Source organism: Nothobranchius furzeri, chromosome 15 (genome assembly GCF_043380555.1).
Source record: "Nothobranchius furzeri strain GRZ-AD chromosome 15, NfurGRZ-RIMD1, whole genome shotgun sequence".
Taxonomy (NCBI): domain Eukaryota; kingdom Metazoa; phylum Chordata; class Actinopteri; order Cyprinodontiformes; family Nothobranchiidae; genus Nothobranchius; species Nothobranchius furzeri.
In genome coordinates this window covers 41,326,202-41,339,743 of record NC_091755.1, presented here as the reverse complement: position 1 = coordinate 41,339,743, position 13,542 = coordinate 41,326,202, and the positions used below count along the sequence as shown (strand labels likewise).

Here is a 13,542-nt window from a genome sequence, read left to right as displayed (position 1 = left end):
GGGTAGTCAGGTGAGGTATAATCACCTTACCAGTCATGATCGCAGATATTTTCAAAATAGGGAGGACAAAAACATGAAATGCAACAGATATATTCTGTAAACAGGGCTGTGATAATAACCAGTGATGTTATCAAACACATTTTTATTTGTGTGTTGTGGTAAAGGATTAAAGAGGACAGAGTAACTCGTCCATTTATTATAGACATATGAAATCATCCACAGCATTTTTACCATAAATGGTACCTTGCAACCAATACAATAAAAGAAATTTTATCCCTTTGCGGTGACGGTGGCTCAGGGGTTAGGAGTTCGCCCTGTGGTTTGTGGGTTTGATCCTGGGCTCTGTCAGTCATGTCAGTTGTTGTGTCCTTGGGCAAGACACTTCACCCTCCATATCTGCTAGTGGTGGTGGGAGGGACTGTGGTGCCTGTGCAGGTGCCACGCTCCTGCCAGCATGCCCCAGGACAGCTGTGGCTGCAATGTAGCTTATCACCATCAGTGTGTTAATGGATGAGTGATTCATTGTAGTATAAAGTGCTTTGGAGTCCTCTGACTCAAAAAGGTGCTATGCAAGTGCAGGTCATTTATCATTTCTAAGATCATACCGCATTTGTATCACAAATACTTTGTTTGTTGAGGTCCTGTTTTTGGGTTTCATTAAAAATTCATCCATCAGAGCAAATGTTCATTCTGGGGAGGATACAAGGTCAGAGGGATGTGAGGTGACATCACTGCTCCTGCTACATGAACCAGTTGGAACCACTCACGGAAAACAAAAATGATGAAAAGACACCCAGCATGACAAGGGAGTGTGGGTTTTCAAAACAAAAGCATAGTGCATTTTGTTTCTGTGTCTAAAAGCGAAAACCGGAACAAATAGGTACAGTATAGAAAATATGTTATTTAATTTGACGCTCGTTTATTGCTGTTGCTTTATTCTTTCACAGTATGAAGATTTTGGATGTTTGGTGTTTGATGTTGGTTTTTATTGTGAAGACAACTTCCTGTGTTGGCCAATGTATCTTGACCAGTGGAAGGAAGGACTCGGCTCTTGTTTAAGCTCGCTGGTGCCAACGCCCGGCGAAACAAACAGCTAACTTATCCACAGGTATGTTGCCCAAATGTGTCCTCTCTTCTTGGTGTTCGGTCATTTGACTTATCAGCTCTCTCTCTAAAGCTTTGTTTTAGCCAAGCGAAATGGGCTAGCAGTAGCTAACACGTAAACCATTAGCTGGCAGTGTGCTAAGCTAACTTTGTGAGTAGCGTTGTTTGGCGATAGCGTTAGCATAGTTTGTTACACTATAAACAAACACATTTTTGCTGCATTGTGTTGCTGGTTAGATTAAAGAACCCCACGATATGTTATGGAGCTATAGCTGTTTTCCCAAAAAGTAGTTTAAGACAGATTATTATAGTGAAAAGCACAACATCGCTAGCGTTAGCTTTCGGACCGTTTTGATGAAAATGGGGTGTGCCTGGATAAGCTAATGTGAGGAAACTGTCTTTCTATGGAGTCCTACTGGTCCAACAGGCTAATATTAGTATTTTAAGGGCAAGACGCGCCCAACATTATTTAGAGTCGCAGCTTGTGTACATTTTAAATGTGAATCGGCCTAACCTTTGAGAGGTATCACCTCCCCCTCTTCCTGCAGCTTACGACATTGCCCGTAGCAGCAGAAAGCACAGAGATGCAGACTATCAAGTGTGTGGTGGTGGGTGATGGAGCAGTGGGAAAAACCTGCCTATTGATTTCGTACACCACCAACAAGTTCCCTTCTGAATACGTACCGACAGTAAGTTCTGCTGGACAGTATGTCACAAATAAAGTCAGATTTCCTCTCCAAGGTGGCACTAATTCAACGCTTTGGTTGTAGGTGTTCGACAACTATGCAGTTACTGTAATGATCGGGGGTGAGCCATACACCCTGGGCTTGTTTGACACAGCAGGTATGGTGTCTCCAGTTTTATATCCCTCTAAGGTGTACGTTTAACATTGATTTGCTTACTTCAACAAACACAATCTTCCTAACAATCATTGTGTAGTCAAATAAGTGAAAACTTAGTTTGTGTTTTCTGTATAGGTTCATAAACTCCACTAATTTTAATGCACAGTGTAATATTCCATGATATTAACCATCTGTTTTTGTAATGGAAGAATATTACATAATGACATTGGTCAGCTGCACAAAGATATTAGTGCTAGTATGAAACACGCTTAAACTTGACACATTCTTTTTTTCTGTTCGCTGAATACATTTTTCATCTGGTCTCTGTGTAGGTCAGGAGGATTATGACAGATTACGACCTCTAAGCTACCCTCAGACCGACGTCTTTCTAGTCTGTTTTTCAGTTGTTTCACCGTCCTCGTTTGAGAACGTTAAAGAAAAGGTGAGTAATTGTATGACATGAGTTTTTACTGGCTTTTCTAATATTGTCATATCCTACTCTGTTGTAAGCAAGGTTCGTTTTTTAAAGAAGTAGTTGCTACAGAAGTCACTCCCTCATTAGCATAAAAGAAAATTGCTGTTTTGAATTGCATCACTTCTTACTCTCATTTAAAGCTGATAAGCGGAAAAAAACAAATCACTCTAAGGCTTTGAGTCAAAGGCCCTCCAATGGACTGCCAGTACCAGGATCACGAGGTGCACTGAGGTCAGAGCTGATGCTCACATCAGCTGAAACAATAGCTAATTAATAGTACACACCAACCCCAATATAGTCTGAGTTTGGTGGTTTAAATAGCATAACATTAGTTTACATAACTTCTGTGTTATTTGAGATTTGTTTTGTTTTGCTAGCTTAAAATAGAAACAAATGAACACTTATATGGCTCATTTTAAATGGATTCGGCATGTAGAAACTAGTGATGCACCGATATGAAATATTTGGGACGATTCCGATACACTGACATTAATGCTTCTAAAAGCTGATTTTACGTTATGTACACACAACACACACATTTATAGTTCTGAGATGATTTAATTCACTGTTCACGTGACTAAACAATTATACATCACCCCCCTCACCCTCTGAATTAGGCAAACAAATGGAGACAAGATGGAAAAAATATCGGTTGTTAATATCGGCCCGGTTTTATTTATCGAACCGATATTTTTTTTTTTTAAAATGACTAACATCGGCCGATACCGATATTGATGCCGATATATTGTCCATCCCTAGTAGAAACGGTAGATTATCACATAAACAATAGATGCTAGCTTCGTACTTTACTTTTGGAAAGATTAGAAGGGAAAAGGCCAAAAACGGAAAAGCTAAAAGACCAGTTGAAGCAGAGTTAGACATGCCTCTGTCAGTAAATAAAATATTTTCCATGTATGGTTGGACAAGGACAATAGTTCAGATAATGGTTTAGTCGTAAAGTGCAGGTGATCACGGTTACTATAGCCGGGCCTGCCAGACTCCTCCTCTGTTTAACTCTGCACAGAGAAAGGCTCTGGGAACTCTCCTATTCAAACAACCCCGCCCCCTGAGAATTCTAACCGAGCCAATCAGCGCTGAGCAGCGTACGTCACACACCTCAACGCCGAGTTTGTCATAAACATGGCGGCTGAAGTGGACTTAACTGCGGCTCTTTCCTCTGTTCTAAAGGACTTGGACACGTCTTTAAAACAACAAGTAGAAGCGCTAAAAGCCTTTATTCTAAAGAAAGATGTTTGCCAGACGCCATTTTTGACTACAGCTCTAAAACTACAGTGTCGCGGACGTCACACACACAGGGACGCTCAGTTTCTCATAAACAACGAAGACAGCGGCGGAGTTCGCTGCGGCTCTTTCCTCTGTTCTAAATGACTTAAATGTCTTTAAATCCACAACAGGTAGAACAGGGGTCGGCAACCCGCGGCTCTGGAGCCGCATGCGGCTCTTCCATCCATCTGACGCGGCTCTCTGTGCTTGTAAAATAATGACTGGATATTTAAATAAAATGCTTTATATTTTACTGCATTAATTTTATATCTGTATGCCAATTCTAAATGTAAAGATTGTCTGCGTAAACCTGAACAGTTCCAACCCGATCTTACTGTGAGGCCGGGTTGACGCGTCACACTTGTGCGTAATCATGTCTGGTGAAGAGAGAGCTGAGTCAGAAGTCGAAGCTCTCGATTTACCGGTCGATCTATGTTCCTACCCTCACCTATGGTCATGAGCTTTGGGTGGTGACCGAAAGAACGAGATTGCGGATATAAGCGGCCGAAATTAGTTTTCTCCGAAGAGTGGCTGGGCTCTCTCTTTGAGATAGGGTGAGAAGCTCGGTCATTCGGGGGGTGCTCGGATTAGACCCACTGCTCCTCCACATCGAGAGGAGCCAGTTGAGGTGGCTCGGGCATCTGGTCAGGATGTCTCCTGGACGCCTCCCTGGTGAGGTTTTCCGGTTACGTCCAACCGGGAGGAGACCTAAAGGTAGACCCAGGACACGGTGGAGGGACTATGTCTCTCACCTGGCTGGGTAACACCTTGGGATTCCCCCGGAGGAGCTGGCCCAAGTGGCTGCGGAGAGGGAAGTCTGGGCCTCTCGCCTTAGGCTGCTCCCCCCGCGACCCGACTTCGGCTAAGCGGACTAAAATGGATGGATGGATGGATGGATGGATGGATGAATGGATGGATGGATGAATGGATGGAATGTTTAAAACCATTATTAGTGAATCGGTGCACTGATGTGAGGTGGATGTTTAATTCAGCGCTGCAAACTGATCATTATCTCAGTGACATTGTTAAATTAGCTTTATTCTTATGGGACGATCTTTTAGGTTTACCTCGTTACCAAATTAAACAATGAGTCTAATATTTACACAAACGCCCATGAGCAATTATTTCCATAATCTGGTTCATCTAGAGTAATCTTTGAATGGCTGAGATGAGTTTTGACATCTTCGTGTCTCCCCCTTTCCAGTGGGTTCCTGAGATAACGCACCACTGTCCCAAGACCCCGTTCCTGTTGGTAGGCACTCAGATTGACCTTCGTGATGACCCCTCCACAGTGGAGAAGTTGGCTAAGAACAAACAGAAGCCAATCACCCCCGAGACAGCAGAAAAGCTGGCTCGTGACCTGAAGGCAGTCAAATACGTAGAGTGCTCAGCTCTGACTCAGGTAAGCGCCCCCCCCCCCAGCTTACACGTGTGTAACAAGCATGGATTTAACACTAACAGAAAGGCTGGAAGTGCTTTGGCTTGTCTTTAGTTAACAGCATCTGGCTAAAGCGTGATTTAACTCTGTGTGTGCACTTGTTTCTCCTTTGTTCTCTCTCTGTAGCGGGGACTGAAGAACGTATTTGATGAGGCTATCCTAGCTGCTTTAGAGCCCCCAGAAACTCAGAGAAAGAGAAAATGCTGTTTGTTCTGATGTCTCCTTGCATCTGGCTTTGCCTCTCGATTATGGTCTGCTGCTTTTTCATCGTAAAGAAATATCTTTCACTTAAGTAACCACTCTCTCTTTAAAGTTTAAAGCTCTGTGTCCATTAACTGTTCCCCTTCTGTTCACGTGTGCTTTCTGTTCATCTTGGCCTACTCACAACTCCCCGTGCGGCCTAAAAATGATAGTGCCAATCTTGAGTCCTCCGTTCTCCTGATTTACCTGAACTAGACTGAGTTTTAGTTGAAACAACGTTCTGTTATCTCAGTATTGAGCTCATCTGTTACATCCTTTAGAAATAATACCAATACTAAGCTGCATTCTGTCTTAGACAGTTTCTCTCTGCTGCTGCTGCTGCATCGTAACTTTTCCACGGGTTCTGGTCACTATGAGGAGAGTCTTGTATGTTGTTTGAATAAAGGAACATTTTGAATGCCCTGTTCACTTTCTAGTCAGACTCATTTTGCATGTGGTTCCTCTGGATGCTCCTGTGTATCTGGGACATTTTTATTTTGAACGGCATCTTGTTTCTACAGAAAGGATTAAAGAATGTGTTTGATGAGGCAATTCTGGCTGCCCTGGAGCCTCCCGAACCTAAGAGAAGACGTGGATGTGTTCTGCTCTGAGATTCTTCGCCGCCTCCTTCACATCGGTTTCCATATCTAGGTTAACTACTGCACAAGAACATTCCATCATGAGTTGAGATACTATAAAATATTAGCATCCTCGCTGACGTGACCTAAAGGCAAATGTAACGTAACGTCGAGTCGCCCTTTTATTCTGTCCTGGATCGTTTGATTCCACTGAAATGGTCTCAGAAGAGAAAGGATCTCGACTATCAACAATAGAGGAAACCTCTACTCGACAGTTTAATTTAGTGGCAATGTTATTCCAAACGAAGCAGCATAGGATAGTTTTCTGCATTTATTAAAAGCGTGTAGAACGTAAGCTGGTAATGATGGATAACTGGAAGTCCCCAGAAAGTTGTTTAAAAGGCGTTCTATCACCGGCTTTTATAACGGCAATAAAACTCCTCCTTGTCTATAACTTTTTTTTTTATTCATTCCAAAATTGGCTTTAGCTTAATCTGACAGAACCTGACTGAAAACACCTGAGACCACAGGTGGGAAAGAAGTCCAGTTGTAGATCACCAAAGTGTCCCTGAGAAAATCGACAGATCTGAACGTCATCATTCAGGTCAGAATCAGAAAAATCACAAAGTATTTAAAGTCGGCTGAGTGCTTTACCGCTAGACGGAATGATCTAAAGTTAAAAAGCGTGTCTGCCTTTAACTCAGAGTTAATGAAATGCTTTATAACAAACACACTTGCATTGCTTCAAGCTTGGAGTCTTGAAAACAAAAGTTAAATGACTGAACCGATATTTGTATGAATAATGCCAACTGTAGGGCGATGGCGTGGGCTGATCTGTAAATGACTTCCTGTATGAAATCTGTGCGTTACTAATAAAGCTCCACAAAGCAGAGATGTCACTGAAATCAGAAGTGAAAGAAATCTGATTTTTATTCCATTTGACATGACTGTACTGTACCTTACTTGTAATAAAAGCACAATAAACCAGTATTATGAGTAAATCTCTAATTTGTCGGGTTATCATTGACATATGTATTAAAATGACCAGTAAGGTTGATAATTCCATCTCAAAATGAAATGTCAGTCTGATCTTTGAATGTTTAGTTACTTATTCAGGGATCGTAAACACACTTCGTATTAATTCAGACAGTCGGGTATATAGTTAATAAAATGATTTTTTTTGAATGGGGTGTTGTAATGGAGCTAGATGTTCTAACAGAGGAGCTGTATCTGAAAACCATCGGACGCCAGTATGCAGGCTACAATATTCATCTTAAAGCATCGTTGGTCAAAGCACAGATTATTAGATTTAAACAAGCTCCATCTAACCCATTATTTATAAAATATAAAGTAATTAAATTTCATGATTTGGTCAACTGGAGAATATTGCATATAATGTATAAAGCAAATAAAGGTACATTGCCAAAGAATATTCAGCATATATTTGAAAAGAGAGATAGCAGTTATTTGTTGAAGGGATTTGAAATCTTCAAAAAACCTAGATTTAGAACAAGAATGAAGGAAATGAGCATATCTGTGAATGGTGTGAAGTTGTGGAATTGCCTGGACAGAGAATGGAAAGAGTCAAGAACTCTAAAAGTGTTCAGTCTACACATTAAATCACGTGTGTTGAGTGGATATGACAACGGACAATTGATGTGGACATAATAATTAACAAATGTGAACAGTTACGGGACTGAAAGAACTGGTGAGGAACTGCACAAATATAAATTGATATTTAAGTTTAAAAAGGGGGCAAAAATAAGATTTTTTCTTCTATCTGCTCCCTTTCATTCAAATATATATTGTGTTTTCATGAATATTGTTTAGTATCTGTTGTGTTATTTTTTTTGAATGAAATAAAGATAATAAAAAAAAACATGTTCATTCAACACGATTATTGTAACATAAGTTTAAAGTCATGTAGGAACTTCCAGGAGCTTGACTTGATTCAGAGTGAGGAAGCGGCCGTCAGGCTCCTGCATCAGACCTTGAGCAAAGATGCTTTGGCTTCGTTGCGGTAGCAAGAACTGGGGCAGAGTCGTTCTGGATTTGGGGCCTCTAAATGTTTAAATACAGTTCTGACAAAAGTTTTGTCGCTTGTGTACAAATAGACCCGAAGTGCCGCTAAAAAAATAATTCTCATGCAGATTTTGTTTCAAGAAATGGGTCGTTTTAATCCAAGCAACTTGTGTGATGTCTCAATGCAACTAGACCTCTGCAAACATGCCTAAGATTCACCCTGAGACTGATTATCAAGAGGCTGAAGACCAAATCCACTGCTGATGTGGCACACACCTTCATTGCGTCTCAGCATCAAGTTCAGAGGATAAAGAAAAGATCTGAAGAGACTGGAGACATTTTTGACAAGCCCAAGTCAGGCAGACCCTGCAAGACAACTGCTCGAGAGGACCGTATGTTGGCTCAAAAATCCAAGGCAAGCCCATTTTCAACTGCAGCAGAGCTCCAGGACACCTGGTCACCTGAAATCCCGGTGTCAACCAGAACAGTTTGTCGTATTCTGTCTCAAAATGGCCTCTATGGTCAAATCAGTGCCCATGAGCCAGCACTAAACAAGATAATTGAAAACCCGTGTGGTGTTTGCCAAGTCCCACAGCCTGCTAAAAGGATGAACGCTGGAAAAGTGGCAGAAGGTGGATTTTTCAGATGAATCTTCTGTTGAATTGCACCACAGTTGCCGCAAATATTGCAGGAGACCTACTGGAACCCGTCTTGGGGCTGAAATTTACCCAGAAAACAGTGAAGTTTGGTGGAGGCAAAATAATGGTCTGCGGTTACATCCAGTATGGGGGTGTGCGAGGGATCTGCAGAGTGGAAGGCTACATCAATAGTCTAAAATACCAAGAAATCTTAGCTACCTCATATATTCCAAACCATAAAAAAGGCCAATTCTGCAGCAGGAGGGTGCTCCATCGCATCCTTCCATCTCCACATCAAAGTTCCTTAAGGCGAAGATCAAGATGCTCCAGGATTGGCCAGCCCAGCCACCAGACATGAACATCATTGAGCACATGTGGGGTAGGATGAAAGAGGAAGCATGGAAGACGAAAACAAAGAATAATGAACTCTGGGAGGCATGCAAGACTGTTTGCTTTTCCTGATGACTTCATCAATAAGTTGTAAGAATCATTGCCAATCTGCATGGATGCCGTCCTTCAAGCTCATGGAAGTCATACAAGGTATTAAATTAGGATCTCACAGCGCCACCACTTTATTTGCTGACATACTTTAGGATTTGCTGTAAAGTTGATCATTTTCTGTACAGGCGACAACACTTTTGTCTTGCCAGATTTTGACCTATCTTGATTAGATGATGCATCCTTTTTTCAGTGAAACTATTTTTTTCAGTACATTTAACATTATTTGGGAGGGCTTTAGATTTTCACATAAGTCATTTCTTACACCAATTTGTCAATTAAAAGTCAGGTTAATAGCAGGAGTTAGTACAATACGCACAAGCGACAAGCCAGGTCAGAAACCGTACTACAGTGACATCCTCAAAGTGCACTTTATATACATACATACATACATACATACATGTGCGTTTATAATAACATTTGTACATAGCACAAACTGCTGCTGTTGATCTTCAGGTATAATGTTTCCAGTAGTAGGTTATACTCCTTAACAACGGTTAAAGGCAGGATGGAGGAGTGAGGATGAAGCGATTACAGCTGTAAAGGTCGGGTGGGACGGCTGAATAGATGGAGGGATAAGTGCAACCAGCAACACTATAATATAGGGACTGACTGTAATTCCAGGAGATCCAATGTAGGAATCAAACTCTGAAATGGATCTTTTCCTACACGTTAACCCTTTATGTGAAACTGACGTCCTGTTGCGTTCATATTCGGATGACTCAAAACAGGATAATTTTTCACTTGGACACATTCACCACGTGAGACATGAACACTTGAAAGGTCGAAGAAGAAAAGCTTTGGTGGCCAAAATTATAAATCAACCAATGCTCAACCAGCGGATGTTATAAACCATTCCAGGATCGACGAGTGGGCTAGGAGTCCAGGGCTGGGCACACTTCAACACAGCTGTCTGTGACACGGATGCCGTACCATCCTGCCCAGAACTGTGTGTCTTTACCACCATGACTAAATCTGACGTATCTCACTCCTGGTCCATAGTTCTGGAATACGTGGGTCATCTACAAAATAACCAGCACACATGTAAAACAGAGAGCATTACCCCGAAATTCCACTACCTCCGCTCCGCCCCCGCCTTCCGCAGCCGCTCGCTTCCGAACTCATTTTTTACTGCTACCCGCTCTACAACGGCTCCCCTCCGGTGCGGAGACCTGAGGTGCGCAAACAAGCATGCGCGGGATTTTCGAGATCTTGCGATACAGTCCGAGCAATAAACGCGGAAGTTAGATCCAAACACCCGTTGTGTGGGAGAAGCATCGGCATGAGCTGTTTAATCTGCCCATCATTTGTGTTGAGAGATCAGCAGTGTTTGGATCAACGAAGGGCGACTGCTTTGATAGTAGAAACTGTATTTATGGCTTACTTTTGAGCATTTAAAGTTCAGCCGCCATTGATAGTTGTTAAAAGTTGTTAAACCTGTGCATATGAAACAAAAAACGCCTTTTGTTTATCGATTTATTGTGAAATAACGGAAGTTGTGCTTGCTCCCTTTCCTGTTGGGCGGTTGTGATTTCTGTCCATTGACTGCGGAGGTGCTCCGGCGTCCGGCAAAAATGGAATCGATCCTATTTTTGCCGGATGGCGCACCGCGCTGCACGGCCGCAGTAGTGGAACAGCTCTGATTGACTACAACGGGACCGATTTTGCTGCGGAGTTCGTGCCGGAGCGGAGGTAGTGGAATTTCGGGGTTAGTCACGTAGTGCGCAGAAAGAACACTAGCTGAATTTGAGTACCTGACACCATTGCTGATCGTTCCACTGTGGAAAGTAAACGATATCAGGATGGAATTCCTGAACCACGTTTTTCCGTTCATCCAGCAGCTGCACAGAGATCGTGTATTCGCTGCCACAATCCCACCGAGGTGCATACCTAACACATTACAGACAAACATCAGGGACACGTTGCTGCACCTCGTGAGGGTCGTTTTCTTACCAGTCTGATATTCTGATGGGAGGCTGGAACTCGTCCATAAAGGATGGACTGTAACCCTCATGTTTCAGATCAACCGTCTGCTCCTTGAGGCACATGCTGCAATCAACAGCGTATGAGAGTAAATATCTTGTGCGTTAGCTGTATGAAGCATGTGAATTCAAGCGTGTGTGTTCCGGATCACAGCTGGTAAATAATCACCCATAAGACGTCACAAAGTTCTTCTGAACTGCCTCATTTGGATGTGGCACCATAGGTTCATCTACCGTCCATCTGTCACCATTGTTCTGTGTTAATGTCCAGCCACGAAGCGTATCTAAAAAAAAGGCAAACAAGACATGATTATTTTTAACAAATAAAACTAGAATGGCCCAAAGCTCTAAATTTTGCAGCTTCTCACCTTCCCCTCTTGGGTTCTTAAGAAGATTTCTTCTCTTCTTGCACAAGAAGTAAAACAGCCTCCAGTCACTGGGTACTTTGGAGGCACCATGGGGGTGGTACCCCTCTCTTCTACACCTCTCCCTCCAGAATGACTCCTGATCGGCCACTTCCTTCCACTGGCGGCACACTAACCGATTCACACAGACAACCTGATCAGGGGGCAGATCTAGGAAGATTTCCTCCAAAATGTCTGGAGGAAGAGAGAACATCTGCAAAGAACCAAAACACAAAAATTATCATATCTATAGTTTTTAGACTAGACAGAACCTGGGATGCACCAGTGTCCACAATGACCCAGACATCGTAGACATAAACCGCTTCTATGGTGCTTTTGTTTTCATCTCTAAGGAATTTGTGGGGACACAAAAACTTCAAACCAAAGCCAGGTCTCTGACAAAATGTCCCTCTTCATACGCACCACTGGGTGTTCATGCATGGTCCCCTTATGCCTTAGAACAGTGGTTCCTAACCTGGGGGTCCCGACCCCCACAAGGGGGCGCCAAAGCCTCTCAGTGGGTCGCCAGGACCTCTCCACTTTAAGGGGTTAAAACTTCATTTATTACTTGTTTATAGCCTACATTTTGCTCACATTTTTTTTTCATGAGTGAAAAGTTTACTGATATTAAGACAGGAAATAATTAGTACAGAAAAAGTAACACACTTTTAAGAACATTTTGCTCAGCTCACTGTTTTATTTTCAAGTGTCAAAAGTTCACTAAAGATAGGACTGGTTGATTAATCACAGCCTTTACAGTAAATAATCTAGTATAAACAGTAATATACACATTTAAGTACATTTTGATCAGTGTATTTTTTATGTGTCAAACGTTTATTGAAAGGAATGATTGATTTATCAGTGTTTACAAGAAACAATGTGTTCAGAAACGTAATACAAACTGTCAAGCACATTATGCTCTGTTTGGTTTAATGACTTTGTTCTGTACTGGAGCCTACTATTACTGTTATCTATTGAATCAAAGCATATTAAAATGTGCTAGAACAATTTGATCATTTCTTAATACTGTTTGTGCTGGAAGAGAGAATGGGAGGGGGTCGTCAAAAATTTTGCTGGTAAAAAACGGGGTCCCTTGGGAAAAAGGTTGGGAACCACTGCCTTAGATTGCTGAGCACAGTCCCCAAAGCCTCAGACAAGTTAGTCTTAGTTCAACATTTGATTAAAGAAGATGCCACTGAACCATCTTCATCTTTAGCAGCTGAGCCATTTAATGTCAGCTAAAGGCTAAAATCACAAACTGCATTTTAAAGTTTCTGCTCTTTGTGAGAAATGGTTGTTCCAGGTAAAAACAGTCTAGACAATAGCTAGTTTAACTGGCTCTGGTCAGTGTCAGTGTGAATCACCCATTAGGAGAATGAGAGGCTGACTTCAGCCTGGTACATACTAGTTTAAATGAGTCCCTCCCATCGGCTCACACCACCTGCTTTAATCATTAATGCAGTTCCTGGATTAAATGTGACTAAAACACGCTCAGAATAAACTGATCTGTGTGTTGAACTTACTGCCTGGTTTGAACATGACTCTGGCGCAGGTGAAGGCGTGCTGTGTGTCGTCCCCATGCCTTTACTTCTCCTTTTCATGTCAGGAATAAACTCTGAGCTGAGGCGTTTCTACGGGCGCTGTTTTAGGTCTCCAGCCCGCTGCTAGAAACCTACAAGAGTCACGGTTCCGGTCGTTGTTTACCTTCTACAAACACGGAAGTGAAGCTGAAGTCCAGATGAAACAGCTCGGAGTCTAAAATAAAGATTACTTCTTATAATTATCCGTTTACACTGATAGTCAACGCTCTTCCATTCAGGAATCTCTGTTTCAAATGAAAGTTAAGCACTTTGTGAAGTCTAGTTTTTCAGAAGAGTTTCTGGAGAGAGCCCCGAGACTCACCCAGGGTAATCGCTGACAAAAAGTCCCGGATGTTCCAGAGTCCAAGTATCCTCGTGTGTATATTTGTCAAAATGTTTGACAGAGCTATAACATGTATGTCGTTTCTTTTATTTATTTATTTTTTAAGAAACCGCT

At 42.1% G+C, this 13,542-nt stretch overlaps 2 protein-coding genes across 4 annotated transcripts; one reads left to right on the top strand and one right to left on the bottom strand.

Moving 5' to 3' along the window:
* Positions 1-987: 987 nt before the first annotated feature.
* On the top strand, positions 988-6,591 carry LOC107390475 (cell division control protein 42 homolog). 2 transcript variants are annotated; one of them, XM_015967209.3, is made up of 6 exons: positions 988-1,108; positions 1,653-1,793; positions 1,875-1,947; positions 2,279-2,388; positions 4,910-5,107; positions 5,905-6,591. In XM_015967209.3, exons 2-6 carry the CDS (start codon positions 1,689-1,691, stop codon positions 5,992-5,994), a joined length of 576 nt encoding a protein of 191 aa, XP_015822695.1. In that variant the 5' UTR covers positions 988-1,108; positions 1,653-1,688; the 3' UTR covers positions 5,995-6,591. The 2 variants fall into 2 exon arrangements, with proteins under 2 accessions (XP_015822695.1, XP_015822694.1); XM_015967208.3 differs by lacking the exon at positions 5,905-6,591 and adding an exon at positions 5,270-5,812.
* A 3,172-nt stretch (positions 6,592-9,763) lies between these two features.
* LOC107390474 (F-box only protein 6) lies at positions 9,764-13,333 on the bottom strand. Of its 2 annotated transcripts, none has more exons than XM_015967205.3 (6): positions 13,029-13,333; positions 11,470-11,719; positions 11,271-11,385; positions 11,073-11,168; positions 10,874-11,009; positions 9,764-10,141 (listed from the first exon to the last, which is right to left on the bottom strand). In XM_015967205.3, the coding sequence occupies exons 1-6, from the start codon at positions 13,104-13,106 to the stop codon at positions 9,995-9,997; spliced, it is 822 nt and encodes a 273-aa protein (XP_015822691.1). In that variant the 5' UTR covers positions 13,107-13,333; the 3' UTR covers positions 9,764-9,994. The 2 variants fall into 2 exon arrangements, with proteins under 2 accessions (XP_015822691.1, XP_015822692.1); XM_015967206.3 differs by having other exon boundaries at positions 11,470-11,637; positions 13,029-13,180.
* Between the last annotated feature and the right edge of the window lie 209 nt (positions 13,334-13,542).

Excerpts from the sequence above, each read along its gene's own strand:
- LOC107390474 (XM_015967205.3), bottom strand. The coding sequence starts at position 13,106 with ATGAAAAGGAGAAGTAAAGGCATGGGGACGACACACAGCACGCCTTCA. Across the intron at positions 11,010-11,072 it reads CCCATCAGAATATCAGACTG|GTATGCACCTCGGTGGGATT; the intron begins GTAAGAAAACGA and ends GTAATGTGTTAG. Across the intron at positions 10,142-10,873 it reads ACGATCAGCAATGGTGTCAG|ATGACCCACGTATTCCAGAA; the intron begins GTACTCAAATTC and ends GTTATTTTGTAG.
- LOC107390475 (XM_015967209.3), top strand. The coding sequence starts at position 1,689 with ATGCAGACTATCAAGTGTGTGGTGGTGGGTGATGGAGCAGTGGGAAAA. Across the intron at positions 1,948-2,278 it reads GGGCTTGTTTGACACAGCAG|GTCAGGAGGATTATGACAGA; the intron begins GTATGGTGTCTC and ends GTCTCTGTGTAG. Across the intron at positions 5,108-5,904 it reads AGTGCTCAGCTCTGACTCAG|AAAGGATTAAAGAATGTGTT; the intron begins GTAAGCGCCCCC and ends TTGTTTCTACAG.